The following is a 27894-nucleotide window of genomic DNA, read 5'->3' as shown; positions in this document are numbered from 1 at the left end:
CCCCATACTCCCCCCAAAGTCCCAAATCCACCTAAGACTCAAAATCCTACCCCAAAACTCCAAATTTCCTCCCAAACCCAAATTTCCCTTCAAAACCCCAGAATTCATCAAAACCCCCAAAATTTCCCCACCCCCCCAAATTTCCCCCAAAACCACCAAATTTCCCACCCAAACCCCAATTTCTTTCCCAAAACCCCAAATCCTCTCCCTAAGAACCCCAAAGTTCTCCCTAAAACCCCAAATTTCCTCCACCTACACCCAAATGTTACAAAAAAACCCCTAAAATTTCTGCCCTAAAACCTTGAAATTCCCCCAGGACCCTCAAAGTTTCTCCCCAACACCCCAAATTTCCCCCCAAACCTCCAAATTCCCCCCAAAATCCCAAATTCCACTCCAAAACCTGGGAGACTCCCCTGCAAAAAAACAGCAACTCCTCCCCAACCCCCCCCCAAAATCGCAACTCTCTCCCCAAAAATCACCATAAAAGTTGAGAACGTAAATTTTTTATTTCATATTTTTCACACCTTGGGATGGGGGGGAAAACACCAGAATTCCTGTGATTTTTCCTGTTTTTTGGGGGAATGGGTGTCTCCCCAAATTTTCTAGCCCCCCCAGGTGACCCCTCCCCAAAATTCCTGCCCCTGAGCCCCCCCAATTAAGTACAAATAAATTAAAAGAGGAAAAAAGAATACAAGGGTGGGGAAAGGTAAAAATAAAGAAAAACAGAAAAAAAAAAAAAAGAAAAAAAATCCCCTCAACCCAATTTGGGGGGAGGGGGACAAAGGATATATCGAGGGAGGGGTCGAATTCCCAGGAAATAATTGAGGGACACCCCCAAAAAAATTGGGGGAACACCCCCCCCCCCCCAAAATTTCACTTTTAAAAATGCCAAAACCAAAAAAAAAACCTGGCAAAAAAAGGCAAAAAAACCTGAAAAATTTGGGGGAGAACCCCCAAAAAATGCGTAAAAAATGGGGGAACTCCCCCTTGAATCAAAGGGATTTTTGGGAATTTTTTTCCCAGAAGCAGTGGGTTTTTTGGGGGTGGCAGGGGAGGAGAGACCCCCTGCAAATTCCTGGGGGTGTCCCCAAAACACCGTCTGCGGAGGCAGCGGAGGGAACAAAAAGGCCAGTTTAGGGAAATTAAGGGAATTTTGAGGGATTTGGGTGAATTTTAGGGAATTTTGGGATTTTTAGGTGGTCAAGGGTGGGTCTCGAGTTTGCAGGGTCTTGCATTCCAGGGCTGCAGGATCATGTCCAGGGAGGCCACAGTTACCAGGAACAGGCATGGGACACCAACGAGATGGGATTCTGCTCAGGAAACCATTTATTCAGCTCAGGAACAAACTCAGATCCAGAGACAGCCCCAAACAGAGGCAGGGAGATGGGTTTGAGAACCAGGGTGGAGTTCAAGGTCAGGGACCACTGGGAACACAGCAAGGGAGAAACCCCAGGGGCCCAAACCCAGTCAGAAATCCCTGGGCTGCCACCCCACGAGGGGTCCAGGGTGGAGTTTCTTCCTGGGCTCACAGGGCCCATCCTCTGAGGCAGAGGGATGGAATTCCCTCTTGCCCACGCCTCTCACTTTAACAATGTTCATTTGAAACTCAATCTTTGCCTCCCTGGGCAGGGGAATCTCACAGAAAAACTCAGTAATGGCCTCCTGCTCCCTTCATCATCCCCAAACTTTGGCTGTCTCATTCCAGACCCCACCCCACCTCCCCAATCCAAACCCCAACCCTGCTGGCCATCAAGACCCCCTTCCCAAGCCCTATTTCCCCCATTTCACACCTCCCAAACTCCATCCCACCCATCCTGCCCCACCCAATGCCCATCTCACCCCTCCTGATCTGCATCCCACTTCACCCAGTCCCCTTCCAACCCCATTCCACCTGATGCCTTCAGAAGGCTGGCCTAGAACAGAGGCTGGACAGAGTTAAGAATGAAGTTTATTAAAAGGCCTTAAAGGATACACCTTGGGCAGTACCATAACCTGTACTTGTAGCCAGGGCTACACCCAGGATGGACCAAAAATGGTCACAAAAATGAACAACTGATCACAAAGTCTCACATTTCTAGAAGTTTAGGTCCATCTGCATATTTGGGTTCATTGTCCAGTTACAGCTTCAGATGATGAAGTCCCATCCATCTTGTTTTCTCTCTTCAGTCCACCCTTGTTTATGCTTTTGGGCTTGGAACTTGTAACGACTGTCCTTGGTATCAAGCTAGAAAAGGAATTGTTTTGTCTACCTGTTGTAGTTTAAGGCCTGGCGATCTGAAGATTTCGGGATGTAACGGAAAGTTAGCAAAAACCCCTCTCTGTTAGGATAGTAAAACCTTCTGTAATTAGCAAATAGCACTCAAGTGTAACGTAAGCAGATGGGAGTAACACAATGACCCTAGGTTATAAAAGGTCAAATTCTCCTGCAATAAACGCCATTGCTTTGCCATCCATCACATTGATGTCTTGTGGGTAGATTGGCCAGGGTGGCCAGGGGGGGAGGCCACGGTGCTGGCTCCTGAATTGGGGTGTTTGCCTTGCTTGGAAAACCTACACTACCTACTCTGTGAAGAGAGCTCAGTGACACCTAATGTGAAGTTCAAAACTACAAACCTAGGCAGTGCAGAACATGAAAGATATGAAAGCTAAAATTTAAGGCAACACACCCTGAGGGGCTGCGGAATCCAGTCATTTTGGGTGGGACTGAGTAGATTTCAGTGGCACTGAGCGGTTTTGAGGTGACAGATCGAACCCTCTCGTCTCCTTGAGTGCCAAGAAATGGAGACAACTCCACCAAATAACCCCACAGCCCCTGAATACTCCCAAGTATCTCCCAGATTCCCTTGAAGCATTAGTAAATGTGAGGTTTTAGATGCCTTTGATGAATTTGTAGACTTTTATTCCAATTTTGTCTTTTTTAAAGAGATGAAGATGAATCAAAAGATAGAACCAAACCAGAATGACCACCAGCCCAGTGTGTTGCCAACACAGATCACTGGGAACGTGGGTCATCAGAGCTCTGCCCAACGTGGGTCCTCTGATGGGGGATGGAGCTGGGGCAGTGCACAAAGCTCTTCCTGCACTTGGGGCACTCACAGGGCTTCCCTCATCGGTGCCTCCGTTGGTGCTGGGTCAAGTGAGAGCTCTGGGTGAAGCTCTTCCCACACTGGGGACACTCATAGGGCCTCTCCCCTGTGTGGATGCGCTGGTGGGTGATGAGGTGGGAGTTTTGCTTGAAGCCCTCCCCACAGTTGGGGCAGCGGAAGGGCCTCTCATCCGTGTGAATCCGCTGGTGCAGTAGGAAAGTGGAGCTGGTCTGAAACCTCTTCCCACACTCAGGACACTCATAGGGCCTCTCCCCAGTGTGGATCATCTGGTGGATGGTCAGCTGGGACCTCCGGCTGAAGGTCATCCTACACTCCCCACACTCATAGGGCTGTTCCCTGGTGTGGATCCTCTGGTGGCAGATCAGGCTGGAGCTGTGGCTGAAGCTCTTCCCACATTCCCCACACTTGTAGGGCCTCTCCCCAGTGTGGATGCGCCGATGGGTGATGAGAGTGGAGTTTTGCTTGAAGCCCTCCCCACAGTCAGGGCAGCGGAAGGGCCTCTCATCCGTGTGAATCCGCTGGTGCAGGAGGAGATGGGAGCTGCTCTGAAACCTCTTCCCACACTCGGGACACTCGTAGGGCCTCTCCCCAGTGTGGATGCGCTGGTGGATGATGAGGTGGGAGCTCCAGCTGAAGCCCTTCCCACATTCCCCACACTCGTAGGCCCATTCCCCAGTGTGGATCATCTGGTGGCAGATCAGTTTGGTGCTTGAGCTGAAACTCTTCCCACACTCCAAGCACTTGTAGGGCTTCTCCCCATCCTGAAGCTGCTCATGGACCACCAGCTCAGAGCTCTGGCTGGATCTCCGGCCGCCTTCCCGGCACAGGGTGGGTCTTTCCTCCTCAGAGCACCCTGGGATGGGTTTGGAGCCCCTCCTCCTGAGGGATCTCCATGGCTTTTCCTCCCCATTGGATTCCTGTGCTGTGGAGCTGCTCAAAACGGCCTCTTCCACGAGGTTCTGCAATGGGGATTTGTCCTCCCTGGTCTCCATCCTCAGCTCCTTGTCTGGGGGAGGAAGGACAAGGAGAGGATGGGATTTGCCTCCGTGCCAGAGGGAAGGGGAAGGAGATCCCCCCAGTGCGTCCCCGGCAGGACGGCGTCGGCAGCGGGGTTGTCCTGCAGCCGGGGGCCATGCTGGGCTGGGAGATGGAGCAGGAGAGAGGGGGAAAGGGGCACTGACTTCCTCCTCACCTGCCTGGGTGTCCTGGGGAACAGGACCTTCCTCTTCCTTGCAGCCTCCTTCTCCATCCAGCCAAGGTTTGGGAATGGGAAATCCTGGTTTGGGGAAATACAAGGGATGAGGACATTGAGTTTGAAGGTCCCTCTGTCCAAGCTCATCTCTAGAAGTCACCGGATATCTGGGGTCCATAAAACCTCCAAAAAACACCAAGATTCAGCCCTGAAAATGCCTCATAGGAATTCCCCATCTCTAGTCTCTCCTGTTTCGGGTTCAAGGGTTCCCGCCTGTCCCAGCTGCTGGGAGTCAAGCTTGTACTGGGGACAACCTGTCTGCTCGGTCCCTACCATCCCCAGGCTGCTGGGAGTGCCAGGAATCCAAAAAGTTCCCCCTGTTTCCATTTCCCCACTTAGGGATGGTGAGACCCCCCCAATGTCCCCCCAAGTAGGATTTTCCACTCAGCTTTGCAGTTCCACATTCTCCAAACATCCCCCCCCGCAAAATAAACCCAACCCAGGGACCCCCCCAGGATATCCGGGCAAAGCTCCCACTCCCCCATCACCTGTGGGATGGTGGGGGATGATCCCACAGGAGGGGGCTATGAATTCAAGGACTGCTCAGCCTTGTGGTTCCTTCTCCTTTCCCTGATCCTCCTTTGTCCCTCCTCTTCCTCCCTCTCCTCCCCTTCCATCCTTCCTCCTCCTCTTCCTCCCTAACCCCACCTCCTTCTCCTACTTCCATCCCTTCTCTCTCTCCTTCTTCATCCCTCCTCTTCCATCCCTCCTCCTCCTCCCCCAGGAGCAGTGACACCCTCGGTGCCCCGTTCCCAAACCCCTCACAGCCCACGGCAGGAGCGGGGATGGAGCCGGGACAGGTCGGGATGGGCAGCGCGGGGCTCTCCGCTGCTCCCACCCGCTGGGGACGGGGGGAACCCGGCCCGGGGAAAAGGAGAGGGAAACTGGGAAAATTGGGGGCTGCAGATCCAACCTGGGGCTGGCTGGGGACCCTGGCTGGGGACTGCCAGCCCTTGGGGCTCCTCTGGGGAGATGTGGGAGGGGGGAACACAGAGAGGGCTGGGGGATCCCAGGAGTGGCAGCACTGGCAGGGACTGGTTTGGACTGGGATCATCCTGGCAGTGGCTGAGATTGCACTGGCTGTGTACTGACATCATACTGGGATCATACTGGGATCAGACTGGCAGTGAGTAGGAGCCTCCAGGGGGCAATTGAGACCAGGTTGTGAGGAACTGGGAATATGCCCTGCGCTCCCCAGAACCCCAGGATCGCCCCTCATATGTCCCATGTGTCCCCCAGACCCTTCAGGATCCCCGAGTGCCCCCTCAGCGCCCGTTCGGGACCCCCCAAAGCCTCCCTGGATCCCTGAATGCTCCCGACCCCACAGATTCCCCTTCCAGCCACTGCTGGGAATTCATCTCCCATCATCCCACAACACAGTTCCGCGCCCAAACCTCCTGCCGTGCCCCGCGCCCTGAAGAGCCCGGTCACAGCTCCCCAGGTTCCCCCCAAGTGCTCCCGAGCCGTATACATTCGCCCCGAGCACCTGCAGCTCGGACGCAGAAGTTTTCTCCAAGGGCTTCCCCACACCGCCGAACGCGCCTTCCGAGCTACTTCCGGGACTACAGCTCCCATCATGCTCCGCGGCGCCCATAGAGCTCTATTCCAGCCAGGACTTCATCTCCCGTCATGCCCCGCGCCTCACCGGAACCCATTGGAGCTGCGCCTACAACTCCCGTGATGCTCCGCGGCCCCGTTAAACCGTATTATACCGGCGCCTACAACTCCCATCATCCCCCGTGATCCAGAGATTCCCTGTTACAGCCCCCCAAGTGCCCGCCCGGACCCCCAAGGGCCCCCAGATTCCCCTCCCTGACCTCCAAGTGCCCCCCTGGACCCCCAGGTGCTCCCCCGGATTCCGAATTGTCCCACAGAATCCCCAAGTCCCCCTCCAAGTGCCCACCCGACTCCCGCAAGTGTCCTCCAGACCCCCAAGTTCTCTCTAAATTCCCTCCCCAGACCCAAAACTGCCCCAAATATTCCCCAGAAAAGTCTCCATGGACCCCAAAGTGGCCCCTTTTACCCTGAGAAAATTATTAAAAAATATGATGAAAGGACTAAAAATAGGTGTAATTAGCACAAAGAGGGAGAAATAGTGACCAATTATTAATGAAGGGAATTGTGGTACTTTGAACCAAGGATCAATAATGTTTTTAGTTGCTAAAAATGTATCAGTTCTTTTATATAAATACAAAAATTAGGCTATAAAAATACAGAATAATAGTATAATAAAAATAAAATTTTATTTTGATTAATTAATTAGATTTTAATTATAAAGAAAAATTAAAAAGAAAAATGTTTTCAATGTTTTGGGATGTCAGTCACAGGTGGGCGATGTCAGACATGCTGAGGCTCAGGGTGAGGAGCAGGTTGTCCAAACAGGGGCAGCCCACAAGGGGCTCATTCTTCTCTGTGACCAGACCTCCTCAGGAGACATTCAGCATCAGGATTGTAAAGAGTAAATCGTGACCTCCTGATCAGTACACAAAGATGTTTTACAGTTTGAACAGTAGTATGTTGTCACTGTAAGGGGCCTTCTTTGTTAATATAGCTCATGTTGTGTCATGTTTGGTAAATACCAATGTTGTTGTAACAGCCTTCTTTGTTAAAGTATTGTTATAAATTAAATTAGAATTTTGACAGCTAGGTCGCTCGGCTTAATGGCAGTTTAATTGAAAATGAATACAATTTACTAAATTGAAGAGTAATGTGGTATAAAAGAATACAGTTTAGTAAAATAATACAGTTTAATAAAAAAAATAAAATTTATATATTTAATCTGCTAGTAATAAAGTATGATTAAAGCATAAGCAAAACCGGCCAGGGTACAGAGGTTTCCCACCCTGCCTCACGTTCAAAACAAAGCATTTCATGCTAAACTTGTATACTGTATGCTCATACATATTCATTAATATTTCCTGTAAGTTTCCTCCTATTTCCAATTTTTCTGACTTTACCTCACTTTTCTTCATGGCGCATGCCTCACTTGTTGTTAGGGGGTCTTCAGTCTTCTTTTGGTGGTCTTTTGGCGAAGGCTTCTCCTCTTCCTCATTGTCCTTTGGATAACCTTACTGGTCTGCGTGTGCGTACTAAGCCTTGTGTTGTGTTAGTCTACTAATTAGCTTTATGTTTACTAATCTTTAGGCCCAATGCCTAAATTTGTTCTAATTTTGGTCCATCTCAAGGCCATTTTGGCCTTGAGACGCCATTTATCTTCTAAACTACATCCTGTACCTTAATTTTGACATGTAACATCTGCAAAGGGGTACATCTGCTTTGTAACACTGATTCTTGATTGTTTCAAATAAGAACTTTAATAACAGTTACAATTTAGTTAGCACGAACCAATTCCATTTATTACAACTGCAAATACCCCTTATATCCCTTTTTATTGGTTTCCATGCTAACGGCCTTGCTTTCCTCCTTGCTATGGATAAACTTGTATTTTCTCAATTTCTCCTTTTGCTACCTCAATTGTTTGGCCTGCAGATCAGCTGTTAAGCCCATCCACATTCAGCTCTTAGTCTTCAGAGGGAAACTTTGAGCACAGTGAGAATCTCCCAGTGTGCAGGAGGGTCCCTGTGTGCCAGCTGCAGCTGGGGCCTCAGCCATCTCCTCTCTCAACAGGTTCCCCTCTGCAGCTTCACAGGAAAGGCCAAACACCTCCCTCAGGGACACCTGCACCACACATTTCACATCTCCATGCCCATACGTGATGTCCCTGTCACAGCTGCATTACCAGCTTGCTGCTGTGCAGATGCTGCCACCACCCAAAGCAAGGCCCTGTGTCCCTGAAGGGACCCGCCCTGCTCTGTGGCCTGGACTGAAGGTGGGTCCCTCCTGCCAGGCCAGGGCCCAGCACAGCTCTTCTGTTCCAATAAAGAGATGGAGCTCTCACCCCAGTGTCTGGCTGGTACCACCAGCAAAGCCCACACAGCACCAGCCCTGGCTGAGCTCCATGTCCAGGAGCAGGCAGGGCTGACCACGGTGTGGGCAGGCAGGAGCCAGGCAGGGGCTGCTGTGACCAGAGGCAGGGCCCCAAGGGGCTGGGGGAGTCTGTGTTGAGCATCCCTGGGCTGAGGGCACATTTCCTTCAGTGGCATCACCTGGGCCTGGACCTCCTCCAGTGCCATGCCCAGGAAAAGAGGCAACCATCAAGAGCATCTCCTGGGACACCGCCTGACCAGCAATGTCAGCAGGCAAAACCAAGGTTTTGTTTAGCAATGACCCTTTGATCAACTCAAAGATTTACATTAAGGCCAGACCAGTAGGACAGATGGGAGTACTTCCCTCTGGGACGGGGCTCCTGTCACTTCACAGTCTCCATCCCCTGCCAGGAACCGCAGAACTCTGGCCAGCCCTGCTCCCCCCGTGGCCTTTTCCTGTTCCGGGGGAAGGAGGATGAACCAGAGCCCTGTTACCTCTTCAAAAGCCAGAAACTAAAGAAAAAGAGAAATTCCCAGGCTTAAGTTTTAAAGGGTGGTGTTCACAGGTTGATATCACTTTTCAATGGGCAAAACTACTGTCAGTTCTTGGAAATGACCGGTTATAGGCCAGGAGAAAAAACTCCCATCACCCTCCAGCAACCTTAACATCCTTAGCTGTTCGTCTTTTTTTCTTAAATGTCAATCTATCACACACCACAGCAGTGACAGCCCCAGTGTTCCACTCTCTGTGACACCACAGCAGTGAAAGCCTTGTTACTATGGGGTTAAATGTTTCTGAAAATGTTTCTTAAAACCATGTAGAAGTAGGCCACAAGAATGTCTGGTATTGGGGATGGGCTAGCAAGCTGAAATGTTTACAGTAACGGGAACTGGTACTTGGGGATTCCAAGACACCCACCCAGAGATAAGATTCGTACATGTTCGTACAAGGAGGAGCTAACTCTCATGAAGCAATATTGATAAAGCTAATCAAGCAATATTAATGAGGCAATATTGATAAGGTTGTTACAGTGATTACTGCTACAGCTGAAATTGTATAAATATATGCACTTTGGACAAAGATGATGGAGCTAGATTTGGGCTGCTGATACCCCTAGTTCCCGTGTGCTTCAATCAAGCACCTGCATATAATCAATCTGTGATTATGTGTGTTCCTGAACGCTGACATCAGCGTCTCCCTGCACCCAGGGCAGCTCCTACCAGAGACCCTGCCCTGATTTAATTCCCAATCCAGGAGCTACAACAAGCATGGGTGAAGTTCTGGGGGCTGGCAGGGAAATGTCACTGTAAGATCTTGCTGCACTTGGCTCTCAGCCCCTTCTCAAGAGCTTTGCCTTCAAGGGCAGGAACATCTTTTCCTTGCTGGCAACTGGAATTCCAGACTCTTGGAGTGTGTGCCATGCAGGACCACACAGACTGGGATCCATGGGCTGGGATTGCCCAGACTGGGATTGCACAGACTGGGACCGTATGGATCAGCACCAGAGATTGGGATCACATGGACCGGGATGGCTGCACCGGAACGATGCGAACCGAGGCGGTCCCGCCTTGCCCAGGACTCCCTCCCAGTTCCCTCCCAGTTCTCTCCCAATCTCTCCCAGCCCTCCCCAGTCTCGCCTGGGGGCACGGCCAAAACTGCCCGGAGTGAACGCAGTGGTCCCGGAGCGATCCCAGAGCTGATTCTGGTCCCGGTGTCGATCTCTGTCCCGGAGCTGTGGTGGTCCCAGTGTCGGTCCCAGAGCGCTCCCAGTCCCAGTCTTTGTCTCCATCTCACTCTCAGTCCCGGTCTCGGTCCCGGAGCGGTGCCGGTCTCAGTGCTGGTGCCAGTGCTGGTTTCAGTCCTGGTCTCAGTCTGGGCCTCGGAGCAGTTCCTGTCCCAGTGTCAGTGCTGCTCCAGGAGTGATCCCAGTGCTGATCCCAGTGCTGGTCCTGGAGCGATCCCAGTGCTGATCCCAGTGCTGGTCCTGGAGTGATCCTGGTGCTGATCCCAGTGCTGGTCCTGGAGTGATCCCAGTGCTGATCCCAGTGCTGGTCCTGGAGCGATCCCGGTGCTGATCCCAGTGCTGCTCCAGGAGTGATCCCAGTGCTGATCCCAGTGCTAGTCCAGGAGTGATCCCGGTGCTGATCCCAGTGCTGGTCCTGGAGTGATCCCGGTGCTGATCCCAGTGCTGGTCCTGGAGTGATCCCGGTGCTGATCACAGTGCTGTTCCAGGAGTGATCCCGGAGCTGATCCCGGTTCTGGTCTCAGTCTCGGTCTCGGAGCACTCCTGGTGTTGATCCCAGTCCCTGTGCTGGCCTCGCTCTCAGTCTCGGAGCAGTCCCGGGGCACTCCCGGAGCCGATTCCGGTCCCGGTGTCGATCTCAATCCCAGAGCGGTGCCGGTCCCGGTCTCAGTCCCGGTCCCGGAGCGGTGCCGGTCTCGGTGCCGGTGCCAGATTCAGTCCCAGTCTCAGGCCCGGTCTCAGTCCCGGTCTCAGTCTCGATCTCGGTCTCGCTCCCAGTCCCGGTGCCGCTCGAACCGAGCCCTTTTTGGGTGATTTCAGGTCCCTTTTGGGCGTTTCAGGCCACTTTGGCTGATGTTGGGGCCCTTTGGGTGATTTGAGGCAAAACCAGCGACTTTCAGGGTGGATCTTGCACCCATTTGGGAGATCCAAGGGTGATTTTAGGCCATTTGGAGTGGGTTTTATACCAGTTTGGGCATTTTTATGCCCTTTTGGTTGCAATTGGACCCCTTGGGATGATTTTAACCCCATTTGGCTGATGTTAGGCCAAACCATGCGGATTTAGCGCAGAATTCAGGTCCCTTTGGATGGTTTTGCTTTTAACCTTTGTTTACCGAAATTTCAGCAGTTTTACCCTTTTTTTTTTCTATTTGATTCATCAAAATCTTCATAAAAATTGCCCCAAATGTTCTCATAATCTTACAAAATTCCAGAAAAAATCCACAATATTCCAAAAAAACTCAAAGAATTCCCTAAATCTTCGCAAAACCCTATCAAATTCCAGAAACATCCCACAAAATACCCACAAATTTCAACAAAATCTAAGACAAATCCCACAAAATCCTTCAAGTCTTCACAAAACCCCACAAAATTCAAGAAAAATTCCAGAAAATTCCAAAGCAATCCCATAAATTCAAGAAAAAACCCAGAAAATTATTTAAATTTTCTCAAAATCCCATAAAATTCTAGAAAAATCCCCACAGAATTATAGAAAAATGCCAAAAAAATCCCTAAATCTTCTCAAAACTTTACCAAATTCCAGAAACATCCCACAAAATCCCCACTAATTTCCACAAAATTTCAGAAAAATCCCACAAAATTCTTCAAGTCTCCTCAAAATCCCTCAAGATTCCAGAAAAAAATCTCACAAAATTCCCTAAATCTTCCCAAAACCCTACCAAATTCCAGAAACATCCCACCAAATCTCCACAAAATTCCAAAGAAGCTAAGAAAAATCCCTCATAATTCTTCAAGTCTCCACAAAATGCCACCAAATTAAAAAAAAATTCCACAAAATTGCAGAAATCTTCCCAAAAGACCACCAAATTCCAGAAACATCCCACAAAATCTAAACAAATTTCCACAAAATCTAAGAAAATACCTCAAACTCCTTCATGTCGCCTCAAAATCCCTCAAAATTCCACAAAAATCTTGCACAAAATCTCCTCAATAGCCTGCAAAATTCAAGAAAAATCCCACAAAATTGCAGAAAAATCCCACAGAATTCTTTCAATTTTCTCAAAATTCCAGAAAATTCCAGGGAAATCGTACAAAATCTCCAAAGAATTCCACAAATTCTAAGAAAAATCCCTCACCAAATTCTTCTTGTCTCATCAAAATCCCTCAAAATTCCAGAAAAATTTCAGAAATCTTCTCAATATCCCACAAAAATCAAGAAAGATCCCATAAAATTCAAGAAAAATTTCCCAAAATTGCCTAAATCTTCTAAAAACCCAAACTAATTCCAGAAACGTCTCTCAAAACCTCCATAAATTCCCACAAAATCTAAGAAAAATATCAGAAAATCTAAGAAAAATCCCACAAAATTCCCTAAATCTTCTCAAAACCCCACTAAATTCTAGAAACATCCCACCAAATCTCCTCAGATTTCCACTAAATTCCACAAAAATTGGATACAATTAAAGAAAATACCACCAAAGTCCAAAAAAATCTTACAAAGTTATTGAAATTTTCAAAAAATCCCACAAAATTCCAGCAACATCCCACAAAATTGCAGAAATGTTCTCAAAACCCTGCCAAATTCCAGTCCCATCTCACCAAATCGCCATAAATTTCCACAAAATCTAAGAAAAATCCCACAAAATTCTACAAGTCTCCTCAAAATCCCATAAAATCCCAGAAAATTCCACAACATACAAGAAAAACGTGACAAAATTCCAGAAAAATACCACAAAATTATTTAAATTTTCACAAAATACCACAAAATTGCAGAAAAATCCCACACAATTCCCTAAATTTTCCCGAAATCACTACCAAATTTAAGAAACATCCCACAAAATCGTCACAAATTTCCACAAAATCTAAAATCCCACAAAATTCTTCAGGTCTCCTCAAAACACTACAAAATACCAAAACATTGGGAAAAAATCACACAAAATTCCAGAAACATCCCACCAAATCACCACAAATTTCCACAACATCTAAGAAAAATCCCACCAAATTCTTCAAGTCTCCTAAAAATCCCACAACATTCCAGAAAAAAATACCAACACATTGCAGACATCTTCTCAAAACCTTACCAAATTCCAGAAACATCTCGAAAATCCCCTGAATATCCCACAATAATCTAAGAAAAATCCCACACAATTCCACAAAATTGCATAAATCTACTCAAAACCCCAACAAATTCCAGTCACATCCCACCAAATCCCCACACATTTCCACAAAATCTAAAAAAATACTTCAAAGTTCTTCATGTCTCCTCAAAATCCATCAAAATTCCACAAAACTCACAGAAAATCTTCTCAATATCCTATGAAATTCAAGAAAAGTCCCACCAAATTGCAGACAAATCCCACACAATCCTGAAAAATTCCCAAAACCCCACCAAATTCCAGAAACATCCCACCAAATCACCACAAATTTCCACAACATCTAAGAAATGTCCCACCAAATTCTTCAAGACTCCTCAAAGTCCAACAAAATACCACAACACTGCTAAAAATCCCACAAAATGCCAGAAACATCCCACCAAATCTCCACAAAATTCCAAGATAGGTAAGAAAAATCCCTCATAATTCTTCAAGTCTCCTCAAAATCCCACCAATCTGCAGAAAAATCCCACACAATTCCCTAAATTCCCTCAAAACCCCACCAAATTCCAGAAACATCCCAGAAAATCTCCACAAATTTACACAAAATCGCAGAAAAATCCCACAAAATTCCATAAATCTTCTCAAAACCCCAACAAATTCCAGTCACATCCCACCAAATCCCCACACATTTCCACAAACTCTAAGAAAAATACCTCAAAATTCTTCATGTCTCCTCAAAATCCCTCAAAATTCCAAAAAACTCCCACAAAATCTCCCCAATATCCTGTAAAATTCAAGAAAATCCCACAAAATTGCAGAAAAATCCCACACAAATCATTGAATGTTCTCAAAACCCTACCAAATTACAGAAACATCCCACCAAATCTTCACAAAATTCCATAGAATCGAAGAAAAATCCCTCACAATTCTCCAAGTCGCCACAAAATCCCACAAAATTCCAGAATAACTCAAATAAAATTGCAGAAATCTTCCCCAAAGCCAAACAAATTCCAGAAACTTCCCACAAAACCCCCACAAATTTCCACAAAACCTAAGAAATTACCTCAAAATCCTTCATGTCTGCTAAAAATCCCTCAAAATCCCACAAAACTCCCACAAAATCTCCTCAATATCTTATAAAATTCAAGAAAAATCCCACTAAATTCCAGAAAATTCTACAACAGTGCAAATAAGTCCCAAAAATTCCAGAAACATCCCACCAAATCTCCACAAAATACCACAAAATCTAAGAAAAATCCCACAATTTGGAGCACAGGGACTCCAGAACCTGAGCACGGCTGCTTTGCTGTGCAGGCAAGGAAGGGCTTGGGCTGCTCCACTCCCCTGCTTTGCTTTGGGATCACCATGATTTTGGGGGACAGTGCAGGGGGAAAGGGAGAAAGCATGGGCTTCCCTCACCCATGGGTGGGTTTTTCCCCAGAATGTAGGGGTTGGGCCTTCCTCAAGCTCCTGACAGACATAAGATTTTTTTACCATTTTTCTTGTTTCCCCTTTTTGTCTGTGACCTATTTTCATTAATTTGTTGTTTGTTTTTCTAAAGGAAGCGTTCCAGGTGGGGTCCAGTCTGGATCAGGAAGTGCTTGGGACCAGCTGTGGCGTGGATGGGCCGTGCCCTTGGAGAAGACTGAGGACATCGTTTGAGACCAGCTTTTCTTGTGGCAGCGGATGGTGTGAGGTGGGTCCTCATCTCCTTGGCATGGCTGGGACAAGAGCTTTTGGGAGATGGCAGCGGGCACAGGAGCATCCCGCTCTGGGCAGCTGCTGAGGGGCTGGATCTGCCGTGGCTGGCTGCAGGCTGGGCACATGTCCTGCCCTCCTGCTCTGCTCCCCAAGGCAGCAGTGATGGGCAGCTTTGGGCCCAGCTCTGAGCACGGCCAGCATGGCCTGGGCACCGCGGCTGGCTGGGACAAGGGGACAGGAGCCTTCAGCTGACGGGCGGTTTCTGCTTTCTCTCCTTGCAGCCGGGCTCTGCGGATGCTGAGGCTGCTCTGGGCTCTGCCAGGGCTCTGCTGGGCTCAGCACCGGGCCGGGATCAGCCAAAGAAGAAACGCTGTGACCTGCAGCAGAGACTTGAGCATTTTGGCAATGCAGCTCAAGTCTGCAGAGTGTCCACCTCCAAGGGAAAACATGACACCCCCCAAAAATTAAACTTGTTCCATAACTTCTGAAATGAAATCAATCTGGGGTGACCCCAAATGACATTTTTCATCTTGCTCAAGCTGTAGCTCAGCCCTTCTCTGAACAGTTCTCTTCCCCCACCTGCCTTTTACTTCACAACTGCTCCCTCCTTTCCCCCAGTGAATTCCCAGCCCATCACAGTCTCCATCACACTGCAGCCTTCCTTGATGCCCCTCACCACGAGGAAGGCCAAGCCCCAGTCTCAGGGACTCATCCTGTCACTGGCTGAAGAGCAGCAATGTCTGTCTGTGCCAGGGGCTCTTGGATGTCTCTGTATCCATGGACAGAAGGGTCTGTCTGTGCCAGGGGCTCTTGGATGTCTCTGTATCCATGGACAGAAGGGTCTGTCTGTGCCAGGGGCTCTTGGATGTCTCTGTATCCATGGTCAGAAGGGTCTGTCCTTGCAAAGGTTTCCATAATATCTTGGTCCCCATGAGTATGGAATGAACACAGAGTGAAAGTGTCAGTCACGTTGTTTGCACACTCCTTCCTTTCCATACAAGACACATCCATGCACACCCCCACGTACAGATATATTAAAAGGATAGGGATGGATAGAGATTTCCCACAGAGCTCTCACTTTGGCAGAACTCACCTTGTAAGCCATGGCCAGGGCATTTTTTTCCCAGCTCTGTGTCAGTAGGTGTCCAAGAGCTGAAGGGAACAGCATTTAGAAGCAGTTTCAGGATTTCTAGGCAGGAAAGGGAGCTGACAACCATCCACATAACTCACCATATTCGTCGGGATGGGCTGCTGGTTCTTTAGGAATATGGCACAATGGAGACACGAGACTTGGGATAATCCCAGCTCTCTGTGGATCTGTGCAAAGGTGGAGCAGCAGAAACACCTTGTGTCTTCTTTGGGGACACAAGGTCCAAGGAGCTGGGGTGGCAGAGCGTGACCTGGGCTGGTGGCAGGTGAAGTCCCATTTCATGACATCCCGGAGTGGCACAGGACAAAGCTCCAAGCAGCCACAGCCCCACTGAGGAAGTCCTTGGAGTGCTGCACATTTCATAGGAAAAGCTGCATTCCCTCAGTCCATTGGCATTTATCACTTCCATTTGCAACACTTGAGGTCCAAGTTTCAAACGGCAAAATTTTTACACTCAAGACACAGTCATGAAGAACATGTATTTCAATTTCCTATTCCTTTAACTGCAGTGTAAAATATCTTGACATTGGAAAACATCAAATATGTAAAGGAAGGCAGCTAATGGATCCTTTCCACTAGCACGTGTACAAACTAAGGAACTAATATCAAAGCTGAGTTCTCTTTTTCAAAAGATCAGTTACCTCTTTCTTACTGCAGAATTATAGAAGATTTTTCACTACACATTTGGGGATAATTTTTATCTTTCATATTTTTTTTATGTTTTCTTTTTTGGTTTTTTTTTTGTTTTGTTTTGTTTATTTGGGTTGTTGGGTTTTTTTTACAGAAAGCATGTCCTAGAAAAGGCATGTCCTTTGCTCCTGGTTCCCGTGTGGAGCAGCTCCCTTCCCGCTGGCTGAGCTGCTCAGGCAGAGCCCGGCAGCTCCTGGCCCTGCAGGGCTGAGGCTTTTCCCCGTTGCTGGGCACAGACTGATGGAGCAGCACTGCTGAACACGGGCACACGCAGAGGGAGCAGAGCAGCTGCCTTTGCCCACCTGAAGCTCCAAGGCCAAACTCTGAGCAGGCACGGCTGCAAGAGACTCGCAGGCTCCCTGTTGGCTCTGCTGCCCCACTTGTGCCCGGCCCAGCTCTGCGGGAGGCAGAGGGAGAACAAGGGGCAGCTCCCTCCCAGCCCCAGCCCAGGGACCCCTCCAGCCCCGGGCCTTGGGCCACTGTCAGCACCCGCTGCTCCAGCCACCGCTTCTGCTGGCACTGACAGCAACAACCAAACTGGGGCTGGTCCCCAGGGAGCAGCAGCAGTGCCTGGATCTGATCCCTCAGCCTGGGGCAGCCCCCTGGGGGAACAGAGGGCACAGCAAGAGGGACAAAACCAGGCAGGGGCAGAGACTGGGAAGAGCCAGAGCTGGGAGCAGCAACAGCTGCTTCATTGCACTCCTGGAGAAAGCTCTTGGCTGGCTCAAAGCACTGAAAGGTGTGAAAGGCAGAGAGGAGGCCACACCAAACAATGCTCCTGTTTTCACACCCTCCTGTAATAAATGGAAATGATTCGTGCTAACTAAATGTAACTATTTGGAAAGTTATTATTAGGAGCAATCAAGGGAATTGGTGTTACAAGGCAGATGTACCCCTCTACAGATGTTACATGTTAAAATTAAGATAGAGGATGTAGTTTTGAGATAAGAAATGTCTTAAGACAAAATCGACCTTGAGATGGATAAAGTTGGAACGACTTTAGGCATAGGGCCTGAAAATTATAAAATATAAGATTAATTAGTGGAGCACAATGCTTACTTACGTAACACAACGCTTAGTATGCACACACAGCCTGTAAGGTTATCCAGAGGACAACGAGGATGAGTGTAAGCCTTCGTCAAAAGACCACCAAAAGAAGACTGAAGACCCCCTAGCAACAAGTGAGGAATGCATCATGAAGAATAGTGATGTAAAATTAAAGAATCAGAAATAAGATGAGGCTTACTGGAAACATGAATGAATATTTGTAAGTATACAGTATATAAGTTTAGTTAGAATTGATTTTTTTCATAAGTAAGGGGGTTGAGAAGCCCTCTCCATACCCCGGTCAGTTTTGCTTATGCTTTAATCATAATTACTGGCAAGCTATATTCATATATTTATTCATACATATATATACATATGTGTATATATATATATATATATATATATGAATATATTTACTAAATTGTACTCTTTTACTGAATTGTATTCCTTCTATATCAAATTGCTATTTAATCCACTAAATTGTACTCTTTTATTAAATTGGATTCTTGTATTCAATTCACTAAATTGTATCATTTTTTTCTTGTTATTAAACTGCTGTTAACCCAATAGACCTAGTTGTTCGTCACCCAAATTTCAATTTCATTTATGACACTGCCCTTGGGTGAGTTACAGCCACAGCAAGAGGGAGGAGGAGATGATCCCACCCATGGCTGCTGCTGGCTCCAGACATTTGCTGAGATAAAGTTGAGCCAGAGCTTCAGCATCTCCCCCAAAATCACAGAATCACAGAATGCCTTGGCTTGGAAGGAACCTTAAAGTTCATCTCATTCCATCCCCTGCCATGGGCAGGGACACTTTCCACTATCCCAGGCTGCTCCAAGCCCCATCCAACCTGGCCTTGGACACTTCCAGGGATCCAGGGGCAGCCACAGCTTCTGTGGGCAAGCTCTGATCTCTGCCCAGGTGAGCAGGGACAGGAGCCGAGGGAACGGCTGGAGCTGGGCCAGGGCAGGGCTGGGCTGGAGATGAGCAAAAGCTTCTTCCCCCCCAGGGGGCTGGGGCAGTGCCCAGGCTCCCCAGGGAATGGGCACGGCCCCGAGGCTGCCGCAGCTCCAGGAGCCTTTGGCCAGCGCTGCCAGGGATGCACAGGCTGCGATTGTTGGGGTGTCTGTGCAGGGCCGGGGGCTGCACTCCATGATCCCAATGGGTCCCAGATGCCAGCTCAGCCCCTTGTGCAACTCTCACCCTTTGGCTCAGCCTTTGTGTCCCCTGGAGGCGCTGGCAGAGCTGATGGGGTGGGGCAGGAGCGGGGCAGCCCCAGCGTTCCCCTGGCAGTGCCAGCACAGCCGGGCCAGCAGCCCCAGCGTTCCCCTGGCAGTGACAGCACAGCCGGGCCAGCAGCCCCAGCGTTCCCCTGGCAGTGACAGCACAGCCGGGCCAGCAGCCCCAGCGTTCCCCTGGCAGTGACAGCACAGCCGGGCCAGCAGCCCCAGCGTTCCCTCCCTGGAGACGCTCCAAGGGAAGCGGCCAGAGCCGCGTCCAGTCAGCGGAACTGAGCGGCCACTGAGCACCCCCGGCCTGGGCTGCTGTGGATTCCTCTGCACACAGCTCGGGGAAGGTGCCCTTGGCCACCCCCACAGTGCCACAGACAAGTGTCACACACAGTTACAGAGCTCTGCCCACAGCTCACAGGGGGAGATAATTTTAAAAAAAAAACAACAAAAAAACCACTAGGAGAAAGAGAACTCATACCTAGCAGAGCTGTTCCACCCTTCAGCTGAGACACCTGCATGCACACAAGACCTGGGGCTACAAAAAATGAAGCTTTATTGGCACATTTGCAGAAAAATCAGGTTTAGGACAGGCTATCAGCAGAACTGTTCTCAGCTGGGTGAAAAAGGCCCCTTTGGCAGCTGCAGGGCCATTGAAAATGCAGACCCTCAGCCCATGGGGGAGAAAAGGGCTCTGAATTCCCCTCCCCTGACACACAAACCCTGCTCCCAGGCTGCTCCCCACACAGGATTCTACTGGAGGACTGCAGAAAGCTGAGAGTTGGCTCTGGCTTCTTCATGTTCCATGTCCTAAAGCTGCCTGGGAGAAGAAATTTAGGGTCAGCTCCACTGGCACAATCCCTCCTGGCCCAGGGCACAGCCCCAGGAAGGTCTTTGCTCCTCCCTCGGCCCTCCCTGGGGAGGCTGGCAGGGCTCGCAGGTTTATGGCATTTGTCCTTGCTGCCCCTCACATCCCACTGCCCCACAAAGAGCCCCGAGCCACCCGTGAGGGACAGGCCCTGCTGGGCCAGGCCTGGGCTCAGGGCTTGGCCTTTCTGCTTCCTCCAACCCAGCCAGGCCTGGCTCAGCATTGCAGTTCCTGTGCTGTGCCCCAAGCTCGCTCGGGCCCTGCTGGAAAGGGACCTGAGGTACCTCCATCCCCTCGGGCAGTGCATGGGAGAAAACAACAAACTTCTCAGGAGGATGGGAACAAACTTTCAGCTGAACACTTTAGAGAATGAGGTCCTCGGGAAATCATAAAGCTGCATGCAATTAGAGGAAATCACTTCACTAAGCACAGACTGAGCCAACTCGTCCAACCCATCCAACTTCAAGCTATCCAGATTTTGAAAACTGGAAGTCAGGAGAAAAGAGAGGGACAAAGATCCACAATCAGCCTTGGATCCAGCGCCATCTCAGCTGCTGAGAGCTCCAGGGCCATGGCACATGTCAGTGTCACACCCGTGTCACAGCCTCACCTGCTCTGCTCCCTCTCCCAGCTGGGGTTTTTGGGGTGCCAGGGGCTTGGCAGCCACTTTGGGGCTGGAGCAGAGGCTGCAGTGGCTGGGCTGGGGCAGTGACTGCCCCACACAGGCAGAACTTGCTCTGCCCCCAAACACACCCTGGAGATGTCTGGGGCCATTCATCATTTCTCTGCTCTCCAGCGCTGAGGCAACGCACTCTGGCTACAGCTCTGAGCTTGTGCCCATGGCAACCAGCCCTGGCAATGGGGCTCCATGGAGCTGCTCTCAGGAACACCCCAAGAGCTGGGGAGTGCCCCAAAAGCGCCTCAGAAATGTGAGATGCCCCAAAATCTCTTCAGGAACGTTGAATATCCAAAAACTCATTCAGTAATGGCCTACTGCTCCCTTCATCATCCCCAAACTTTGGCTGTCTCTTTGCAGACCCCACCCCACCTCCCCAATCCCAACCCCAACCCATCCCATCCCTGCTGGACATCAAGACCCCCTTCCCAAGCCCAATTTCCCTCATTTCACACCTCCCAAACTCCATCCCACCCATCCTGCCCCACCCAATGCCCATCTCACCCCTCCTGATCTGCATCCCACTTCACCCAGTCCCCTTCCAACCCCATTCCACCTGATGCCTTCAGAAGGCTGACCTAGAACAGAGGCAAGACAGAGTTAAGAATAAAGTTTATTAAAAGGCCTTAAAGGATACACCTTGGGCAGTACAAGAACCTGGCCAGGGCTACACCCAAAATGGACCAGAAATGGTCACAAAAATGGACAACTCATCACGAGGTCTCACATTTTCAGAAGTTTAGGTCCATCTGCATATTTGGATTCATTGTCCAATTACAGCTTCAGATGAGGAAGTCCCATCCTTGTTTTCTCTCTTCAGTCCACCCTTGTTCATGCTTCTGGGCCTGAAACTTCTAACGACTGTCCTTGGTATCAAGCTAGAAAAGGAATTGTTTTGTCTACCCACTCTGTGAAGAGAGCTCACTAACACTTAATAGGAAGTTCCAAACTGTAAACCCAGGCAGTGCAGAATATGAAAGATGAAAGCTAAAACATAAGGCAACACACCCTGAGGGGCTGTAGAATCCAGGAATTCTGGGTGGGAATGAGTAGAATTCAGTGGCATTGAGTGGTTTTGAGGTGACAGATTGAACCCTCTCATCTCTTTGAGTGACAAGAAATGAAGAAAACTACAACAGATAGCACCACAATCCCCAAGTCCTCCCAAGTATCTCTTTTAATCCCAGATTCCCTTAAAGCACTAGTAGAAAGTGAGGCTGTAGATGCCTTTGATGAATTTGCAGACTTTTACCCCAGTTTTGTCTGTTTTAAAGGGATGAAAATGAATCAAAAGATAGAACCAAAATAAAATGGCCACCAGCCCAGTATGTTCCCAACACAGATCACTGGGAACGTGGGTCATCAGGGCTCTGCCCAACGTGGGTCCTCTGATGTGGGATGGAGCCAGGGAAGCGCACGAAGCTCTTCTTGCACTTGGGGCACTCACAGGGCTTCCCTTACCGGTGCCTCTGTTGGTGTTGGGTCAAGGCAGAGCTCCTGGAGAAGCTCTTCCCACACTGGGGACACTCGTAGGGCCTCTCCCCAGTGTGGATGCGCCGGTGGTTGATGAGGTTGGAGTTGTGCCTGAAGCCCTCCCCACAGTCAGGGCAGCGGAAGGGCCTCTCATCCGTGTGAATCCGCTGGTGCACGAGGAGATTGGAGCTGGTCTGAAACCTCTTCCCACACTGGGGACACTCATAGGGCCTCTCCCCAGTGTGGATCATCTGGTGGATGGTCAGTTGGTACCTCCATCTGAAGGTCATCTCACATTCCCCACACTCATAGGGACGTTCCCCAGTGTGGATCCTCTGGTGGAGGATCAGGCTGTTGCTGTGGCTGAAGCTCTTCCCACATTCCCCACACTCGTAGGGTCTCTCCCCAGTGTGGATGCGCCGGTGGGTGATGAGGTTGGAGTTGTGCTTGAAGCCCTCCCCACAGTCAGGGCAGCGGAAGGGCCTCTCATCCGTGTGAATCCGCTGGTGTACAAGGAGAGTGGAGCTCCTCTGAAACCTCTTCCCACACTCGGGACACTCATAGGGCCTCTCCCCAGTGTGGATGCGCTGGTGATGGATGAGTTGGGAGCTGCAGCTGACGCCCTTCCCACATTGCCCACACTTGTAGGGCCATTCCCCAGTGTGGATCATCTGGTGGCGGATCAGGGTTTTCCTCTGGCTGAAGCTCTTCCCACACTCCAAGCACTTGTAGGGCTTCTCCCCATCCTGAAGCTGCTCATGGACCACCAGCTCAGAGCCCTGGCTGGATCTCTGCCTGCCTTCCCGGCACAGGGTGGGTCTTTCCTCCTCAGAGCACCCTGGGATGGGTTTGGAGCCCCTCCTCCTGTGGGATCTCTGGGGATTTTCCTCCCCGTTGGATTCCTGTGCCTTGGAGCTGCTCAAAACGGTCTCTTCCATGAGGTTCTGCCGTGGGGATTTGTCCTCCCTGGTCTCCATCCTCAGCTCCTGGTCTGGGGGAGGAAGGACAAGGAGAGGATGGGATTTGCCTCCGTGCCAGAGGGAAGGGGAAGGAGATCCCCCCAGTGCGTCCCCGGCAGGACGGCGTCGGCAGCGGGGTTGTCCTGCAGCCGGGGGCCAGGCTGGGCTGGGAGATGGAGCAGGAGAGAGGGGGAAAGGGGCACTGACTTCCTCCTCACCTGCCTGGGTGTCCTGGGGCATCTTCCTCTTCCTCACAGCCGCCTTCTCCATCCAGCCAAGGTTTGGGAATGGGAAATCCTGGTTTGGGGAAAAATACAGTTTATGGGCACATTGGGTTAGGGGGCTCCCCCTGTGCAAGTTCATCTCTAGAAGTCACCAAGCCTCTGGAGTCTATAAAAACCTCCCAAACACCAAGATTCAGCCCTGAAAATGTTTCCCAGGAGTTCCCCATCTCTGGTCTCTCCCATTTGGTGTTCAGAGGTTCCCCCCTGTCCCAGCTGCCGGGGGTCACGCTTGTACTGGGGGTTCCCCTGTCTGCTCAGTCCCTGCCCTCCCCAGGCTGCTGGGAGTGCCAGGAATCTGAAAAGTTCCCCCTGTTTCCATCTCCCCACTTAAGGATGGTGAGACCCCCCAATGTCCCCCCAAGTAGGATTTTCCGCTCAGCTTTGGAGTTCCACATTCTCCAAACATCCCTGCCCGCAAAACAAACCCAACCCAGGGACCCCCCCAGGATATCCGGGCAAAGCTCCCACTCCCCCATCACCTGTGGGATGGTGGGTGATGATCCCACAGGAGGGGGCTATGAATTCAAGGAGTGCTCAACCTTGTGGTTCCTTCTCCTTTCCCTGATCCTCCTTTGTCCCTCCTCTTCCTCCCTCTCCTCCCCTTCCATCCTTCCTCCTCCTCTTCCTCCATAACCCCACCTCCTTCTCCTACTTCCATCCCTTCTCTCTCTCCTTCTTCCTGCCTCCTCCCCCAGGAGCAGTGACACCCTCGGTGCCCCGTTCCCAAACCCCTCACAGCCCACGGCAGGAGCAGGGGTGGAGCCGGGACAGGTCGGGATGGGCAGCGCGGGGCTCTCCGCTGCTCCCACCCGCTGGGGACGGGGGGAACCCGGCCCGGGGAAAAGGAGAGGGAAACTGGGAAAATTGGGGGCTGCAGATCCAACCTGGGGCTGGCTGGGGACCCTGGCTGGGGACTGCCAGCCCTTGGGGCTCCTCTGGGGAGATGTGGGAGGGGGGAACACAGAGAGGGCTGGGGGATCCCAGGAGTGGCAGCACTGGCAGGGACTGGTTTGGACTGGGATCATCCTGGCAGTGGCTGAGATTGCACTGGCTGTGTACTGACATCACACTGGGATCATACTGGGATCAGACTGGCAGTCAGTAGGAGCCTCCAGGGGGCAATTGAGACCAGGTTGTGAGGAACTGGGAATATGCCCTGCGCTCCCCAGAACCCCGGGATCGCCCCCCATATGTCCCATGTGTCCCCCAGACCCTTCAGGATCCCCGAGTGCCCCCTCAGCGCCCGTTCGAGGCCCCCCAAAGTGTCCCTGGATCCCCGAATGCTCCCGACCCCACAGATTCCCCTTCCAGCCACTGCTGGGAATTCATCTCCCATCATCCCACAACACAGTTCCGCGCCCAAACCTCCTGCCGTGCCCCGCGCCCTAAAGAGCCCGGTTACAGCTCCCCAGGTTCCCCCCAAGTGCTCCCGAACCGTGTACATTCGCCCCGAGCACCTGCAGCTCGGACGCAGAAGTCTTCTCCAAGGGCTTCCCCACACCGCCGAACGCGCCTTCCGAGCCACTTCCGGGACTACAGCTCCCATCATGCTCCGCGGCGCCCATAGAGCGCTATTCCGGGCGGGACTTCATCTCCCGTCATGCCCCGCGCCTTACCGGAACCCATTGGAGCTGCGCCTATAACTCCCGTGATGCTCCGCGGCCCATTAAGCCTCATTATACCGGCGCCTACAACTCCCATCATCCCCCGCGACCCAGAGATTCCCTGTTACAGCCCCCCAAGTGCCCGCCCGGACCCCGAAGGGCCCCCAGATTCCCCTCCCTGACCTCCAAGTGCCCCCCTGGACCTCCAAGTGCTCCCCCGAACCCCGAATTGTCTCACAGAATCCCTAAATGCCGCTCCAAGTGCCCTCTCGGCTCCCCATGTGTCCTTCAGACCCCCAAGTTCTCTCTAAGTTCCGTCCCCCGACCCAAAACTGCCCCAAACGTTCCTCAGAAAAGTCCCCATGGACCCCAAAGTGGCCCCTTTTACCCTGTCTGAGAAAATGATAAAAATGATGATCAAAGGACTAAAAATAGTTGTAATTAGCATAAAGAGGGAGAAATAGTGGTCAATTAATTAATGAAAGGAAATGTGCTACTTTGAACCAAGGACCGATAATGGTTTTAGTTGCTAAAAACGTAGCAATTCTTTTATATAAATATAAAAATTAGGTTATAAAAATACAGAATAATAGTATTATAAAAATAAAATTTTATTTTGATTAATTAATTAGATTTTAATTATAAAGAAAAATTACAAAGAGAAATGTTTTCAATGTTTTGGGATGTCAGTCCCAGGTGGGCGATGTCAGACATGCTGAGGCTCGGGGTGAGGAGCAGGTTGTCCAAACAGGGGCAGCCCACAAGGGGCTCATTCTTCTCCCTGACCAGACCTCCTCAGGAGACATTCAGCATCAGGATTGTAAAGAGTAAATCGTGACCTCCTGATCAGTACACAAAGATGTTTTACAGTTTGAACAGTAGAATGTTGTCACCGAAAGGGGCCTTCTTTGTTAATATAGCTCATGTTGTGTCATGTTTGTTAAATACCAATGTTGTTGTAACAGCCTTCTTTGTTAAAATATTGTTATAAATGAAATTAGAATTTTGACAACTAGGTCCCTTGGGTTAATGGCAGTTTAATTGAAAATGGATACAATTTACTAAACTGAATAGTAATGTGTTATAAAAGAGTACAGTTTAGTAAAATAATACAGTTTAATAAAACATTAAAATTTATATATGTAATCTGCTAGTAATTAAGTATGATTAAAGCATAAGCAAAATCGACCAGGGTACAGAGGCTTCCCACCTTCCCTCATGTTCAAAACAAAGCACTTCAAGCTAAACTTGTATACTGTATCCTTATACATATTCCTTAATGTTTCCTCTAAGTTCCCTCCTATCTCAAGTTTTTCTGACTTTACATCACTTTTCTTCATGGCACATGCCTCACTTGTTGTTAGGGGGTCTTCAGTCTTCTTTTGGTGGTCTTTTGCCAAAGGCTTCTCCTCTTCCTCATTGTCCTTTGGATAACCTCACTGGTCTGCACGTGCGTACTAAGCCTTGTGTTGTGTTAGTCTATTAATTAGCCTTATGTTTACTAATCTTTAGGCCCAGTGCCTAAATTTGTTCTAATTTTGGCCATTTTGGTCTTGAGACACCATTTATCTTCTAAACTACGTCCTGTACCTTAATTTTGACATGTAACATCTGCAAAGGGGTACATCTGCTTTGTAACACTGATTCTTAAATGTTTCAAATAAGAACTTTAATAACAGTTACAATTTAGTTAGCACGAACCAATTCCATTTATTACAACTGCAAATACCCCTTATATCCCTTTTTATTGGTTTCCGTGCTAACAGCCTTGCTTTCTTCCTTGCTATGGATAAACTTGTATTTTCTCAATTTCTCATTTTGCTAACTCAATTGTTTGGCCTGCAGATCAGCTGCTAAGCCCATCCACATTCAGCTCTTAGTCTTCAGAGGGAAAATTTGAGCACAGTGAGAATCTCGCAGTGTGCAGGAGGGTCCCTGTGTGCCAGCTGCAGCTGGGGCCTCAGCCATCTCCTCTCTCAACAGGTTCCCCTCTGCAGCTTCACAGGAAAGGCCAAACACCTCCCTCAGGGACACCTGCACCACACATTTCACATCTCCATGCCCATACGTGATGTCCCTGTCACAGCTGCATTACCAGCTTGCTGCTGTGCAGATGCTGCCACCACCCAAAGCAAGGCCCTGTGTCCCTGAAGGGACCTGCCCTGCTCTGTGGCCTGGACTGAAGGTGGGTCCCTCCTGCCAGGGCAGGGCCCAGCACAGCTCTTCTGTTCCAATAAAGAGATGGAGCTCTCACCCCAGTGTCTGGCTGGTACCACCAGCAAAGCCCACACAGCACCAGCCCTGGCTGAGCTCCATGTCCAGGAGCAGGCAGGGCTGACCACGGTGTGGGCAGGCAGGAGCCAGGCAGGGGCTGCTGTGACCAGAGGCAGGGCCCCGAGGGGCTGGGGGAGTCTGTGTTGAGCATCCCTGGGCTGAGGGCACATTTCCTTCAGTGGCATCACCTGGGCCTGGACCTCCTCCAGTGCCATGCCCAGGAAAAGAGGCAACCATCAAGAGCATCTCCTGGGACAGCGCCTGTCCAGCAATGTCAGCAGGCAAAACCAAGGTTTTGTTTAGCAATGACCCTTTGATCAACTCAAAGATTTACATTAAGGCCAGACCAGTAGGACAGATGGGAGTACTTCCCTCTGGGACGGGGCTCCTGTCACTTCACAGTCTCCATCCCCTGCCAGGAACCGCAGAACTCTGGCCAGCCCTGCTCCCCCCGTGGCCTTTTCCTGTTCCGGGGGAAGGAGGATGAACCAGAGCCCTGTTACCTCTTCAAAAGCCAGAAACCAAAGAGAAAGAGAAATTCCCAGGCTTAAGTTTTAAAGGGTGGTGTTCACAGGTTGATATCACTTTTCAATGGGCAAAACTACTGTCAGTTCTTGGAAATGACCGGTTATAGGCCAGGAGAAAAAACTCCCATCACCCTCCAGCAACCTTAACATCCTTAGCTGTTCGTCTTTTTTTCTTAAATGTCAATCTATCACACACCACAGCAGTGACAGCCCCAGTGTTCCCCTGTCTGTGACACCACAGCTGTGACAGCCCCAGTGTTCCACTCTCTGTGACACCACAGCAGTGAAAGCCTTGTTACTATGGGGTTAAATGTTTCTGAAAATGT

General features: G+C 50.0%; 1 protein-coding gene across 1 annotated transcript; it reads right to left on the bottom strand.

Moving 5' to 3' along the window:
- Positions 1–1934: 1934 nt before the first annotated feature.
- LOC147645229 (uncharacterized) lies at positions 1935–23755 on the bottom strand. The gene is made up of 2 exons (XM_086874844.1): positions 21087–23755; positions 1935–1974 (listed from the first exon to the last, which is right to left on the bottom strand). Exon 1 carries the CDS (start codon positions 23240–23242, stop codon positions 21905–21907), a length of 1338 nt encoding a protein of 445 aa, XP_086730970.1. The 5' UTR covers positions 23243–23755; the 3' UTR covers positions 1935–1974; positions 21087–21904.
- Positions 23756–27894: the final 4139 nt, after the last annotated feature.

This window comes from Cyanistes caeruleus, unplaced genomic scaffold, assembly GCF_971803275.1.
Source record: "Cyanistes caeruleus unplaced genomic scaffold, bCyaCae1.hap1.1 HAP1_SUPER_30, whole genome shotgun sequence".
In the NCBI taxonomy this organism is placed as follows: Eukaryota; Metazoa; Chordata; class Aves; order Passeriformes; family Paridae; genus Cyanistes; species Cyanistes caeruleus.
Note: the sequence above shows the minus strand (reverse complement) of the source record. Positions and strands in the feature narration are given on the sequence as shown.